The sequence below is a fragment of the Anopheles bellator genome, chromosome 1 (assembly GCF_943735745.2).
Source record: "Anopheles bellator chromosome 1, idAnoBellAS_SP24_06.2, whole genome shotgun sequence".
Taxonomy (NCBI): domain Eukaryota; kingdom Metazoa; phylum Arthropoda; class Insecta; order Diptera; family Culicidae; genus Anopheles; species Anopheles bellator.
In genome coordinates this window covers 57,849,800-57,862,818 of record NC_071285.1, presented here as the reverse complement: position 1 = coordinate 57,862,818, position 13,019 = coordinate 57,849,800, and the positions used below count along the sequence as shown (strand labels likewise).

The window sequence follows — 13,019 nt, the reverse complement described above, 5'->3', positions numbered from 1 at the left end:
ATCGAGAAACACTACCCGAAAAACAGCCAAATCAAATAATTGTGCTATGCGAAAGGGTTGAAAGTGTAAAACCGCAGCAATCGTGTAGACGGCGAACCGTGTTGCTTGTGTTTCACGCGCATCAAAGTGAACGTGCCGTCAAAGTGAACGAAACTCAGCAGCGAGCAGAACGTGCGCCAGTGTGCCAGTTGCTGTGTCACTTCGAGATTCCATTCGCCATTGGTCACGAAAGGTGCGCGTTCCTCTTGCTACACCGCTCGGCAGATCAGCGCAAAAGGGTGTGTAGCGTGTAGAGAAAGGGCTCGTTCTACCTTACGGCAGGCGATTAGAAAGTTGCGAGTGCTGCCGAACCAGAACCCATTGAGTTATCGTGCAATTATCGCGCGTTAGCAGAAGTGCATCTCGGACTGTGCGTGCGCGTGTGTGACTGTGTGCGAAGCGTCGTGGCGCTGGTGCAAACGCTCATTGGGGAAGTTTTGTGACGCGAGATCGAACCGCCGAACGTAGCGAGAATGGCCCAAAATATTAACCCGGAACGCGCCCAGTCATCCAACCCATCGAAACAGAACGACGAGACGCTGATAAACAACAACAATCATGCAGTTAGCAAAAGGTAAAAGGAGCGTTGCTGCACCACCCGAGGGGCAGAGCTAACGGCGAGGAAGACATTTTTCGCCATCCGTCCCAAAGGGCGACCTCCATTTTCCTGTTTTCCCTACTCACGGGGCCACTCCAGTCGTCAGCAGTGTGTGATGACGGGTGTGCGTTGCTTAGCGGAAGAGGTTAGGATGAATGCTCTGCGCCCTTCCCCTGCGGCCATTGCCACTCTTCTTTGTCCGACGCTACACGTTACTGGCGGTGGAGTCATGGCGTTACGCGCCGCACATTCTTGTAACTGTTTTCAAACCGCTGGTAACGGTTTCTGGTCACCGCCTGCTATTTTTGGACGCCTGCTTTGTGGAGTCCTTCGTGATGGATTTCAAAACACTTCCGCAATCAATAGATCGATCGTGAGCGGTCCCACCGTTTGTGCAATATGTGTTGAAGTCAACAGCAAAGTATGCCATGTTTTGAAAATAACAAATGAACCGCAAGCCGTGTGGAGTTCAGTGACCTTCCGATGGGGGAAGATCACGTCACACTGAAACTGAAATGAGCGCGATCCGTTTAAGAAGTATGAATGGTTTGGCTAATGTTTTCGTTTCACTCTTTTCTTTTGTTCTATTTCCCATTTCGCAGGCTTCAGAAGGAGCTGATGGCCCTGATGCTGTCCTCGGAAAAGTCGATATCCGCCTTCCCGGAGGGTGAAAACTTTTTCAAGTGGATCGGCACAATCAGCGGCCCGGACGACACCGTGTACAAAGGGCAGAAGTACAAGCTGCTGCTAGAGTTTCCCAACTCCTACCCGTACTCGGCGCCGAACGTGAAGTTCCTCACGCCCTGCTTCCACCCGAACGTCGACCTCAGCGGCTCGATCTGCCTTGACATCCTGAAGGACAAGTGGTCCGCCCTGTACGACGTACGGACGATCCTGCTCTCGATTCAGTCGCTCCTCGGCGAACCGAACAACGATAGCCCGCTCAACTCGCAGGCGTCGCAGCTGTGGCCGAACCAGGCCGAGTACAAAAAGTATCTGGACGATTTTTACGAGAAGAACAAGGATTCTTAAGCCCACCACCACCTCACCGTCCCTAGTTCCTCGCCCCCCACCATCACAGCATCCTCTCAGCTCACTCGTAGTAGATCAATTTAAGGATAGCAGAATAGTCAGTCAATCAGCCCCCGCCCGACTACAGCAACAAACAAACCCGCCTTCGTTTTACTGTCCGCACCCGGACCCGCATGGCCCCAGTATTCGTTCGCGCTATCCTCTTTCCGGCGCTTCCGCGAAAAAGCTGTGCACAGTTGTACAAAACAAAACACAAGATCGTGTCACTCGCAACCGGAAGAAGATGGGCCCAATTTGACCGTGTGGCGAGGTGTGTCGAGTGTGGACAGAATGCGAAGGAGGGGAAAGCAAGATTTTGTATGTGATTTGTTCCCGTTTCTTTGATTTTAATGGCGCGAGTGGAAGCAACCTCTGTCCCCAAAACAGGCGGGGCGGCGATTGACGCATAATGATCTGATCACAGAACGAGCGGACGTGATCTTGAAACGACTCTCGAATAATTGTGCCCGTCAATGGATTGAGCCTAAAAATTCTACATATTTTACACTTGAGCTAAATTTTTAATCTCCTTGTTCTTTCCGAAGATTGTATTATGATGCGGCGTACGTGCACGTGTTTGAAACTATTTGGTGTAATCTTTTGCCGTTTCTTCGGGTTTAGTTTAACATCAGTGGACCACACCTGTGTTTCTGGTTTTTGTTTTGTTTTGTTTAGGGCTAGGAAAAGGCTACGTACCGACACCGTTGGGGGCCGTTTACGGCAAGTTGTACGGGCGGTAGGTGTCGGGACGTACGTAAAGAGACGGACTTTTTTGTTTCCCCTTGCAACAGAGCTATCAACCCTGACCGATTTCGTATGATTCCAAGCTAAAAGATAGAATATAGTACGTTAACATGGGTGTGCCGAACACGAAACACAACATTTCATTCTAGCGTGTCTACTACACTATGGCAATCTCGGTTGGAAGGTAGGGTATTTTAGGCCGGACCGGCCTTACATCGGCGACGAACGGAAAACGCGCCAGGGCAAGCTAGTAATGCGCACGCAGCGAGACTCTATTTATTTATCGTAACTCTGTGTACTGTGTATTAGTGACGCTATAATGTGTTCGTTGATTGCAACCCCCGAACCCCTAGCAGCAAATGATTGTCTTTTGGGCACCTTTCGCATTAATAATGCCGGTGCCAGGGACTAAAACAAGCTGAAGCAAATCAATTACAATGTAATGTGGCACGACAGAATAAAATCAGTTGAAAGCAGTAATAAAAATACACATTCTGGCATTGCGGTACACTACTCGAAACAAACTTCGAGCACCCGAAACTGCGCGACTGGTTTGTGTCTTTGCTGATGACGCCGGCAGGTATGCAATTTTCGAGCATATCCAATTTTGAACCCACTCGAATTTCGAACGGAAGATTTTGATTAAAGCCCCCGGTCCACACGCTACGATAATCGCTAGTCCGAGCCACGGAGCTAATCATCGGTCTTTTTTTAGTATTTTACATAGTACATATAGTTCTATACTAATGCTACGCACATTCACAAGCCGCGGATATAAGGTTATAAACAGCCTCGGCTCCGCCAAGGAGCTGTCAGTCGGCTAACAACAAACAACAGACGGTTAACAACAAACAACAAAGTGGTAACAACAAAACGGTTAACAAAGTGTAAACCAAGTAAAGTTGTGCAAACGTGGTCAACTTATCTTCTCGCAGCGGCAGCCTCCAAACGCTGCTCCACTCGCCACGCCTGTTGAAGTCGAAGCGTTACGCTGCCAGCACTCCGGGCTCCAGGTCATCCGGGCGGCGTCAGGACAGGAGAGTCCACGCTTCCTGCGGACCCAGCGCGTAACGTGACAAACATTTCGTGAACATTGCGTTGTTAAGTCTGCGTGGACGGCGCTAGGATGAAAAAGGCCAGGCCCTGTTGTGTTCCGTTGTGCAAAGGGGAAAAGTTCCCGCTGGTCCACAAGTTTCCGGCGGACAACGATCGCGCGGAACAGTGGAGAAAGGTGCTGAATTTGTCCGAATTTATCGCCGTACCGATCGCTATCATAAGGAAACGATACTTTGTGTGCTCGCGCCACTTTCGCGATTCGGACTACAAAAACAAGGCCTCCCGGAGCATCAACATGACGGCAATTCCATCGTTAAACCTACACGCCCTGACCGATGCGGAAGGTTTGACGCGCATTATACCGCCGGCGGTGCGACCGCCCGATGCTCCGCCAGTCCGAGCCACGGAGTTAACCCTGGCACCGCGGCCCCTCCTCGATGAGCCGCTGTCGAAGCCGGGTGACGAGCTCATTCAAATTCCGCTGTCCGCGGATCCGTTGGCCGATAAGGCGGACTCTACCAAATACCAGCTGATCGATTTCATCGAAGAAACGTTCGCCAGCAAATCTCCACCGAGGATGCCCTCGGTGGACACAACGCCCTCCAGGGTCGTCAGCAAGCCGAGGGGAACCAGCCTGCTGGTTCCGCGTTCGCCCAGCGTCCAAACGATCGAGCTGCCGGCGTCTAGCGTACGGAGAGTATTGGCCCAGAAACACCGTGAACCGGTGGATGCCTCGCATGCCGCGGAGAAAATTCGCAAACTCTCGACGACGGTGGTGCCCACCAGGGAACCGATCGTGCTGCAAAGGGTCAAATCATTGCCGCCGATGGCGATCCGAAAGTGTTCCACCAGCACGGCGATGACGCAAACTGAATCGGAGGACGATCGCCTAGCGGCTGATAAGCGAATCGATCAGGATGAACCGCAGGACGGCGAGCCGGCGGGCGGCGGTGGGACGACCAAAGTGTTGGCGCTTCTCGAATGCACTTCGGAGAACCTCCAGCGATTGCAGCGTAAGCTGCAGGAACAAGGCGGTGTCTTCTCGCTTGACGAGCGATTGTTGCGACTGGACGACGAACCGGACAAGGCCGGAGATGATAATGGTCAGTTCTGCGAAAGCGACGACGAGTCGTGCGATCCCCCAGTGACCCGACCGACCGTATCTCGTGCTTTCTGCTTATCAATCATTAAATAATTTCCATGACATAGTGCGAGCTGGGCGCTAATATTAGCTCCGCTTCAATTGGCGAGCTTTACGGATCCGGTTAAAGTCCGTGCCCCTTTTTTTCCCCTTCGCACAGACTCTTCGCGGTCGATCACTGTCGACATAATCTTTTTCCCACTGGTGAACATTTACAGACATGAGCTTGACTAAGGCGGACGACTCGAGCAAGTTTCTGACGATCCGGAACTCGGACACGCAGGAAACGGTGCGTGTTAGCTACGTATGGTTGCGCGATCACTGCCGGTGCGCGGAGTGCTACAATGGCACCACCTTTCAGCGATCGTACTCCATTCTCGATCTGCCGGTGGACATTGAGCCTCTTAGTAGCGACATCAACGATAACCAGGTCGATGTTACATGTAAGTAACGCTGAAGAGTGGTAATAGGCCCGTCTTATCGCAATTTCCTCTCCGCCAGGGTCCGATGGCCATCACTCGTCGTACGATTTGACGGAAGTGTTCGACAATCAACTCGAGGTCTACCGCAGGCAGCTTAACGAGCGACGGTCACAGCTGGTGCTGTGGGATCGAGACCTGATCGAGAATCGATGCTCGCCGGGCACCGGGTATGCTCGCGTTGCCCTGAACGATCTGCTCTGCGAAGACGGGGTCATGCACCAGATCGTGCGCAGCTTGGTGGTGTACGGGTTTGCCTTCATCACGAGGGTGCCACCGAATCAGCAGAGCACGGAGATGGCTATCAAGCGGCTTTTCCCGGTGCAGAAAACGCTCTTCGGTGAAATGTGGACCTTCAGCGAAAGCAAAATGGACCACAGTGATACGGCTTACACGAACGAGTTCCTGGGACCGCACACGGACAACACGTACTTCAACGATGCGGCCGGCCTGCAGGTGCTGCACTGCATCCAGTTCAACGGCACAGGAGCGGAAACGATTCTAGTTGATGGTTTTCGGGCCACCGAAAAACTAAGGGAAGCGGACGAGCCGGCATTCGAGCGCCTGTGCGAGTATCCGCTCGAGGCGGAGTACATCGAGGAGGAAAAACACCATCGCTACTTGGCGCCCGTCATCAAGCGGCACTGCTTGACCCGTGCGGTCGAACAGATACGCTTCAATCCGTCCGATCGGGCTCCGCTGAAAACGTTGCCGGCGGACATGATTCCGCAGTTCTACCAGGACTACCAGCGGCTTGCTCAGGTGCTGTACAGCAAGGAGATGCAGTGGCAGTTCCAGCTTACGCCCGGGACCGTGCTGATCTTTGACAACTGGCGCGTGCTTCACGGCCGGATGGCGTACACAGGGAAGCGTGTGATGACGGGTTGCTATGTGGCACGTACCGAGTATCAGAGCGTCGCTCGCACGATGGGTCTTATCGCTTGATCGAGTCCCCCCGGCCAGGAGAGAAAGAAACGCACATCGGAGTACAAATGGGCTGACACGATGGGGGACATTGATACAAAACGTAGCACTTTTTTATTTCCCCACACAGGCACGACATTTTTACAATAAAGCTGCACACCAACAGAGCCCACCAACCGCGATCACCATTACGGCGGATTTTAGCGGCGACGACGACGAGGTAAGATCGAGGAACTGCACCTGCACGAAGATCGGCACCCGGATGTCCTCCTCCTGGCGGAATCGTAAGTTCACGCGTGGTCCAAACACGATCTCCACCTCGTGTACGATCGCCTGGTAGCGCACGTTTCGCACTCGCTCTACGGCAAAGAAGATCCGATAGTCCACGTTGATGTGCATGTTGCTGCAGCTGAAATACTCATCCGCTGCTGTTGTTTCCGCCACGGCTTCGCTTCTCACGTTGACCGTGCGGACACGAACCCACTCGGATGTCCGGTTAACCGGATTGCCGTACTTTGAGACGTACAGATTGAGGTTCTCGTAGAGGCGACCCTCACCGTCCGATCGCACACCGTGCAGAAGATGGGAGTAGATACTTTCCTGCAGTTTGCCACAGAACCGAGTGTAATTGCGGCCACCCGTCGCGTTGGTGACGGCATCCGGCGGTATGAAGTTGCAGCGGTGCCATGAATCGACCCCAAAGTTGATCGTTTCGTGCTCATCACTGGACAGGCGGCATCGGTTGCGTCTGCTAACGGGCAACCGGAGGCGGAAAGATTCATCGGGTTGACGGGTTCCGTTCGTAAAGAAAGCCAACATCGTTTTCGGTGAACCAGTGTCGTGGGTGCCATTTGGGGGAAGTTCCAGGGGAGTTACGAGCAAAGGTTTACCCGGAAGGTAGCCAAGATTGCCGCTCGTGCGGTAGGTTACGTTGTTACGCTTTGGGCTGATCGGCTGAGCTACAAACTTCACGGTGATTCGTTGCCACGCGTACTCCGAATCGTCACCGGTGTCCATTCGCTGGCAGAGCAGTTTCGCTTCGATCGTGAGAAGGTTGGTGAAGTTGTGATTAAACTTTATCACGATCGTGGGGCACGATGTGTCGTACTCCTCGTCCGAAAGTTCCACCAATCCCGCCGCATCCGAGGTTGAATTCTGCGTACAGTTCCAGCCGCCTTCCCCAATCGCCGTGTAGCACACGGACACGGTGTACGTGACATTGAGGCAATCATCTCCCATGCAAGGATGCTCGGTGGCGGCTCGGGTTTTTGGTGAACGAAAGAACCGACCGGTGGTGATCAGTTGATGCAAGAACTGACGATTGACGGTGGTTAGGTCGTCCACCCGTCGACGGCAGCGATTGATCCGATCGCGCAGAAACTGCACCGGCTGTTCGATCTGACAAGCACCGTTGGTGAGCGAATACGGAAGAGCTGGGGAGAGAACGTATTTTAAACCATATCGAAAGGATACCGTATCGAAACATTGAACACTCACCAAACGTTTCCACCGTCTCACTGGTCTCATTGTAGAAGTGAATCGGGTCATCCACACGATAGTGATCCAATCTGGCCTCTTCCGGCACGGTGACGTCAAGCGGAAACACATCCTTCCACCGGTGCTTCGTAGCATCCGCTTTCTGGTTCGGATCGTAGTGCTGGAAGTAAGGTCCATTGAAACGCGTTTCGTCGTTTGCGGCACCCTTAGTCCTCTCACCCGTTCATCACCTTCCTCGTGGATAGGTTCTACGAGGCACAGCAGCCCACCCTGAACCCGGCAGGATTGCAGTCCCTCGCCGTGATGATATTCTTCCGTGTGCAGTTGTTCCTGGTCGCAGTTGAACACCTTCAGGATGGCCTCACTGCAATCGATGTCGCAGCAACAGTTTACATCGCAAACGTTAATCTAAAAGGACACTTTGATTAGACTCTTTTCACTGGCACTCCACGCGGTGCCATCAACCTTCAAATCACAACGACAGTAGTATCCGGTAGGGATCAACTTTGCTGCCCGGCCTTGCAGCGGAACTTGGGGATTTAAATCGATCGGTGGCACCGTCTCGGTCGTGGTGGCGGCACTCGGTGTAGAACTCGGTCGGCCCGTGGAACTTTCGGTAGTTTTAGTGCCTGAACTGAGAGTGCTGGAGCCGATTGTAGACGCTGCCGTTGTCCCTGCGGTGCTGGTTTCCCCCGGTGGTGTCGAAATGGTCACATTGGGCGTCTCGGTCGTATTTTGTTGATTTATTTTCGACACATCAATTTTGACGAAACTTTGCACATTTCGATCACCGTTTTCCGATCGACTGGTGGTCACGTACGTCGTGGGCCCCAGGAAAGCCAAACAGCCGACCAAGGCCAGGACGAATGCGCTAGCGTAGCTCGACCCCATACTCGGTGAAGTTTTTGAAGATCAGCATCAACTCCAGCTCGACGGTGCCGGCCGTTTTCGTGAGCAGCTTGTACCGCTCGATCCCGGAGAACGCGATATCGCTTTTGGCCAGCGCGAAACCGCCGGTGTGGAACTTTTCGCGCAACGTATCGGCGAAACGGGGCGATGAGACCTTCCAGGTGGTGATGCTGAGCTGGTGGGGCCCGGGCTGGGGTGGAACGAAGGCAAACCCGTATCCGACGGGCCAGTACTGCTGGAGAGCGTTCACGGCGTACACCTCGACCTGCAGCTTTGGCCAACCCTGGAGGCCACGGCACGCCAGATGTAGGTCGATCGGGGTACAAAAGTCTGACCGCTGGTCGATCCGGGCCGTACTACAGCACGTCTGGCCTTCGGCGTGACCCTCGATCAGTTTCCAGCTCGAACCGTACTGGACGCTCCAGCGACAGAAGAGGTTTGGCTCGTCAAAGTCCGCTGCCGATCGTAGCTCGCCAATTATGTGTACCTCCGCCATCAAATGGCCATTGGCTCACTGCGCTGCGTTTGCAATGCGGAACGGGACGATATTAAAAAACGTTCCTTCGACCATTTGGTTGCTAGGCGCAGACCAAACATACCCGTCACCATGGAGACCAGCTGCGGCTGCCATTTTGACGCGTGCATTGCACCGTTGCAGAACGTTTAAATAGAAAAAGGACTCACCTGGGTTAGTTTTTTTATAATTTATTTTCATTTCTGCTTAGCGCTTGTTCGAGATTGATTCACTTTTGTCTGTCTAAGATGGGTTTTTTGTTTTCTGTAGCAATATTGTGGGGAGCATGTTTTGTGGTGATCGGTCGCCGGCAGTTTGAATGAAATTTTGAACGTTACACAATTACGTTGGGCGATAAAAAGTGCGGTCTCTTGCGTTGGTTTGGTATTTGCTTTGCTTTCGCTGTTTTGCTTCGCTGTGGTCTTATTCGTGTAAAGTTGAGATTATGTTTAGAGATGATTCTGAAGAATGTATAAAAATATATATGATTCTTTGTCGCGTTTCTGACGTCACTATCCCCGTTAAGCGCGTCCCGATGGCGTATTTTCCGGCTGCGGAGTGGCGGTTGGTTTGTTTTCTTCTAGTGAGTTTTGCGCCAAGCCACACCACCGCCCCTTTCGTACTTTCCCATCTCGAACCGAGTACACTAGAACAATTCACTCTAATTTGTTTGATTGTATATTAAATACGATTTTGCTTTGCTATACCACATGGATTCGCCAGATTGTAGGCCTCCGACATGGGCCACCGTAGTATGGTTGTTCCACTTGCATTACACTCGTCGCTTCATCACGTTATTTACAAAACACATCTAACTTACACCGTGTTCCATCCTCATTGTGCTACAGATTTCGGGGCGGGTGCTGTTTGTCAACGGTCCCCTCTTTTGAGTATTGCAGGGTATACACATTATACATGAGAGGGAAAATCTTGTATGAGACTCCAGTCGGTTCTAATGTTGAAGGTTTAACGTGTTAGCTACCACCTCACCTACCACTGTTACCCGAAGAAAATATCGTGCACTCTGTACAGGCCGCTTAAAAGTTTGCTATTGCTCGTTAGATTCGGTAGAGTTTGAGTTTTTCTTTTGCACACACACAGTATTTGCTCCCACGGTTACGCTTTAAATTACATTTATCCTTCAATTCGTCAGTTAGTCAGTTCTAAATGCCCTTTCTGAGATTGCTACAACCGGTCTGGATGATGTTACGGTTTACTTTACGCAGTCAATCAAAGTTAAATCCGATCATCACACTAGAGTGAAAATTCCTCTTTTTCATTGCCCACAATTCACCGTGTTCCCGCGCTGCTGCTCAATTACTTCGAATGGAATTGTGAAGCGCCTCTACTTCGACAGTTATGAGAAGGGAATCGATCAGTCTCAGTCCAGTGGCCATTAGAAGGGAAAGGCAGAATAGTAATAACGAAAGGGACTCGGATGCTCTCGGATCGGATGCCTGACTCGGCCACCAATATAGTTAGCTCCGGATGACCGACCACAAATGACTAGGGGCGGGGGGTTACACGTTATTTACATCCGCAGACGGAGCGTCCGGCTCGCGGAGCTCGTTTGCGGCGGCCGTTTCGGGTTTGGCACTCTGCTGGGTCGCTTTCGCGCATCTCCACTCACAGTCGAATCTCCGTGGAATGACACGGCAATCCAGAGAAACTTCCACAACCGGGCAACCGCGATCGGACAACTGATCAGGATCAGGAATGTTATCGGCCACGATCTGTGTGGATCGCAGAATAGTGGATCAATACTCAACTAAAGTACGATTCTTTACCCTCCTATCTCTCTCTCTCTTTGAGGCCTAGCTAGCTAATCAACTGAAACACTCTTTCGCTTCTCGGTAAGGAACTAAAGTAAAGCTTCATTTGATGAAAGGATAGTAATGCTATCCGTACGCACACCAAACACACCCGTATGGTCACGCTCAATGATCCACAACCCAAACTTTCTAATGATCTGCTAACTATGGCCCATTCCATGACCGCAGGACGACAAGCAAGTATGATTGCTGATCGCTTGAATTATTAGAAACACTATTTACAGCTAGTCCCTTTCGGTTAGTCGACCCCTTTTTGTTCCTACTCCTCTTCTAACGATCATGCCCGGCCGGTATCCCGGTTCCGGACTCCGGTGCTTAGTAATGATTGTAGAGTCCGGCGGTTTCGCCGGTCTGTCGCGCGATATGAACGAAGGGTTCGTTTCGATCCCGTACACCTAGCCATTCAGCGGACGCTCCACTCCTCAACCGCCGCCACTTTTGCTCACAAACTCGTGCAGGATGTCGCACGCCATTTCGATGTTGTTGCGCGAGATCCCGAGCGCCGTGATGACGTTCTCCTTCGAGTAGCCCTCCTGCATGAGGCGCGCAATGTACTCGAGGTTGATGTTTTCGTACGGCACGTTCGAATTGTTGTTGTTGTTGATCGGATAGGACCTGGCTCCCGCGGCGGCACCGGTACTACCCTCCATCACCATGATGGCCCCGGCACCGAGTCCCGGCGACGGCGAAAGGCTGGAAAGATGATTGTTGTTACTTTTGCTCTTGCTATTGGCGGTCACCGTAGAGGGCAGCGCATCTCCGCCGTCCGTCGACGTGGCTAGGCAAACGTTTTCGTACAACAACGGCTTACTGCATCCGCCGGCAGATGCGGACAGCTGCGAGGAGGTGATCGATTTACAGGGCGGCGGATGCGGTAGGATCTTCGCCACTCCGACACCACCGTTTGCCGGTAGCGACTGGTGCCGCTGGTGGTTGTTCACGGGCTGGGACACGGACGCGGAGGACGCTTGCGACGAAGGTTGCGATTGGTACTGGGTCCGTGGCTGGGGTTGCGGTTGCCGCTGGGGCGTCGGTTGCGGTTGTGCCGGGGCCGGTTTGAACACAACCGTTGTCGTCGTCGTCGTTGTTGCGCTGCCCCCGGCCGCCAGTTCCGTGCTGGTACCGCTGGTCTGTACCGTCACGAGCCCGTTCAGGTTGCTGCTGCTGACCGAGGCCGTCGGTTTGAACTGGTACACGTTGTTCGGTGTAAGGGCCGCCGTCAGGATGAGGCTTTGGTCGGACTTTTCGTCCACCTTCAGGATGATCGGATGGCGCGCTTCCGGGGGCCGCGTGTCGATGATCCCGACGATCGTTTCCGCGGGACCCACGATCACCTTGTCGATGGCACTGTCACCCGCAAACGGGTCCAAGGGGTTCGTTCCACCGGCGGGAAGCGCATTGGCACTCGAACAAGGGCAACCGCCGCCACCTCCGGTCGATCGATCGCTGGTGATGGCAATGTTTTGATGCTTCGGGACCGGCGGTGGAACGGGATGCTGAATGCTGGGCGCTTCCGGAGCGGGAACACCGTCCTTTGGCGCTAGGCGCGCCGCAAGCAACGAGAGGTTCTCCGAGCTGCGGCTCAGGTTGAGTCCGCTGGTGATCTGGTTCGATAGGTTGCACAGGCTCGAGGCGGTTGCAATGATCTGGTTGTTGTTGCGGGCCGTCGCTTGCAGTAACTGCGTCGTGGCCGTTGGTGGAGGGCAGCCGCGGTTCGAGGAGGATTTCTGCAACCGATTGTCGCAGACATTGGCGCACTGTGGTGTGGCCAAGATCCCCGGTGAGGACTTTCGCGGTGGCAGCGGTGGTGGCGTCGTGGTGCACTGTCTCTGGTGCGCCGCGTGCTGGTAGATCGACTCCAGCGAGCTGGATGAGGTCGTCTCGCTCGAGAGGGCTTTGTTGAAGGCCTTCAGGATCAGGTAGCTGCTGGGCGACGGGCTCCCGGAAGCGGCCCCACTAGCCCCACAGCTGACCGATGCGACCGGTGCGCTGAGACGGTTCAGCTGTTGCGCCGCCGCCACCACCGACTGCTGCTGATGGTGGTGATGATGGCTTCCGCAAGGCAGCGCCGCCACACCGCCACCGCCAGTCTGCGGTAGAAGGGAAGAGGATGAGGATTTGTTACACTTGACCAGATTGTTGTGGTGTCCGCCGCTGTTGCTGCTGCTGCTGCTGCTACTATTGCTGCTGCTATTGCTGCTGTTGCTGCTGATGC

The 13,019-nt window shown here is 53.3% G+C and overlaps 5 protein-coding genes across 5 annotated transcripts in view; 2 read left to right on the top strand and 3 right to left on the bottom strand.

Annotated features, from left to right (window-relative positions):
• Positions 1-15: 15 nt before the first annotated feature.
• LOC131210669 (ubiquitin-conjugating enzyme E2 C) lies at positions 16-2,922 on the top strand. Its single transcript, XM_058203952.1, has 2 exons — positions 16-613; positions 1,240-2,922. The coding sequence occupies exons 1-2, from the start codon at positions 513-515 to the stop codon at positions 1,667-1,669; spliced, it is 531 nt and encodes a 176-aa protein (XP_058059935.1). The 5' UTR covers positions 16-512; the 3' UTR covers positions 1,670-2,922.
• Positions 2,923-3,578: 656 nt separating this feature from the next.
• LOC131205620 (uncharacterized) lies at positions 3,579-6,213 on the top strand. Its single transcript, XM_058197803.1, has 3 exons — positions 3,579-4,611; positions 4,868-5,092; positions 5,151-6,213. Exons 1-3 carry the CDS (start codon positions 3,579-3,581, stop codon positions 6,071-6,073), a joined length of 2,181 nt encoding a protein of 726 aa, XP_058053786.1. The 3' UTR covers positions 6,074-6,213.
• Positions 6,165-8,377, bottom strand: LOC131215982 (tectonic; the record flags this gene model as incomplete). The annotated part of the gene is made up of 4 exons (XM_058210378.1): positions 6,165-7,485; positions 7,550-7,709; positions 7,769-7,957; positions 8,015-8,377. Coding segments are annotated over 4 exons (2,004 nt in total), but the record flags the coding sequence as incomplete, so codon positions are not given.
• Positions 8,378-8,420: 43 nt separating this feature from the next.
• LOC131205414 (B9 domain-containing protein 2) lies at positions 8,421-8,954 on the bottom strand. The gene has a single exon (XM_058197500.1). It carries the CDS (start codon positions 8,952-8,954, stop codon positions 8,421-8,423), a length of 534 nt encoding a protein of 177 aa, XP_058053483.1.
• Positions 8,955-11,226: 2,272 nt separating this feature from the next.
• The window catches only part of LOC131214969 (E3 ubiquitin-protein ligase CBL-B), a 37,835-nt gene continuing 36,042 nt past the window's right edge, over positions 11,227-13,019 (bottom strand). Inside the window, exons 10-11 of the mRNA XM_058209325.1 lie at positions 12,353-12,967; positions 11,227-12,307 (exon numbers count right to left, since the gene is read on the bottom strand). Of these exons, the coding sequence (XP_058065308.1) occupies positions 11,227-12,307; positions 12,353-12,967 (1,696 nt within the window). The remainder of the gene's footprint in view (positions 12,308-12,352; positions 12,968-13,019) is intronic.

What these genes read in the sequence shown, in the direction of transcription:
- LOC131210669 (XM_058203952.1), top strand. Translation starts at nt 513, where the DNA reads ATGGCCCAAAATATTAACCCGGAACGCGCCCAGTCATCCAACCCATCG. An exon ending in AATCATGCAGTTAGCAAAAG is followed by an intron (nt 614 to 1,239) that starts GTAAAAGGAGCG and finishes CCCATTTCGCAG; the next exon opens with GCTTCAGAAGGAGCTGATGG.
- LOC131205620 (XM_058197803.1), top strand. Translation starts at nt 3,579, where the DNA reads ATGAAAAAGGCCAGGCCCTGTTGTGTTCCGTTGTGCAAAGGGGAAAAG. An exon ending in CAAGGCCGGAGATGATAATG is followed by an intron (nt 4,612 to 4,867) that starts GTCAGTTCTGCG and finishes GAACATTTACAG; the next exon opens with ACATGAGCTTGACTAAGGCG. An exon ending in TAACCAGGTCGATGTTACAT is followed by an intron (nt 5,093 to 5,150) that starts GTAAGTAACGCT and finishes CCTCTCCGCCAG; the next exon opens with GGTCCGATGGCCATCACTCG.
- LOC131205414 (XM_058197500.1), bottom strand. Translation starts at nt 8,954, where the DNA reads ATGGCGGAGGTACACATAATTGGCGAGCTACGATCGGCAGCGGACTTT.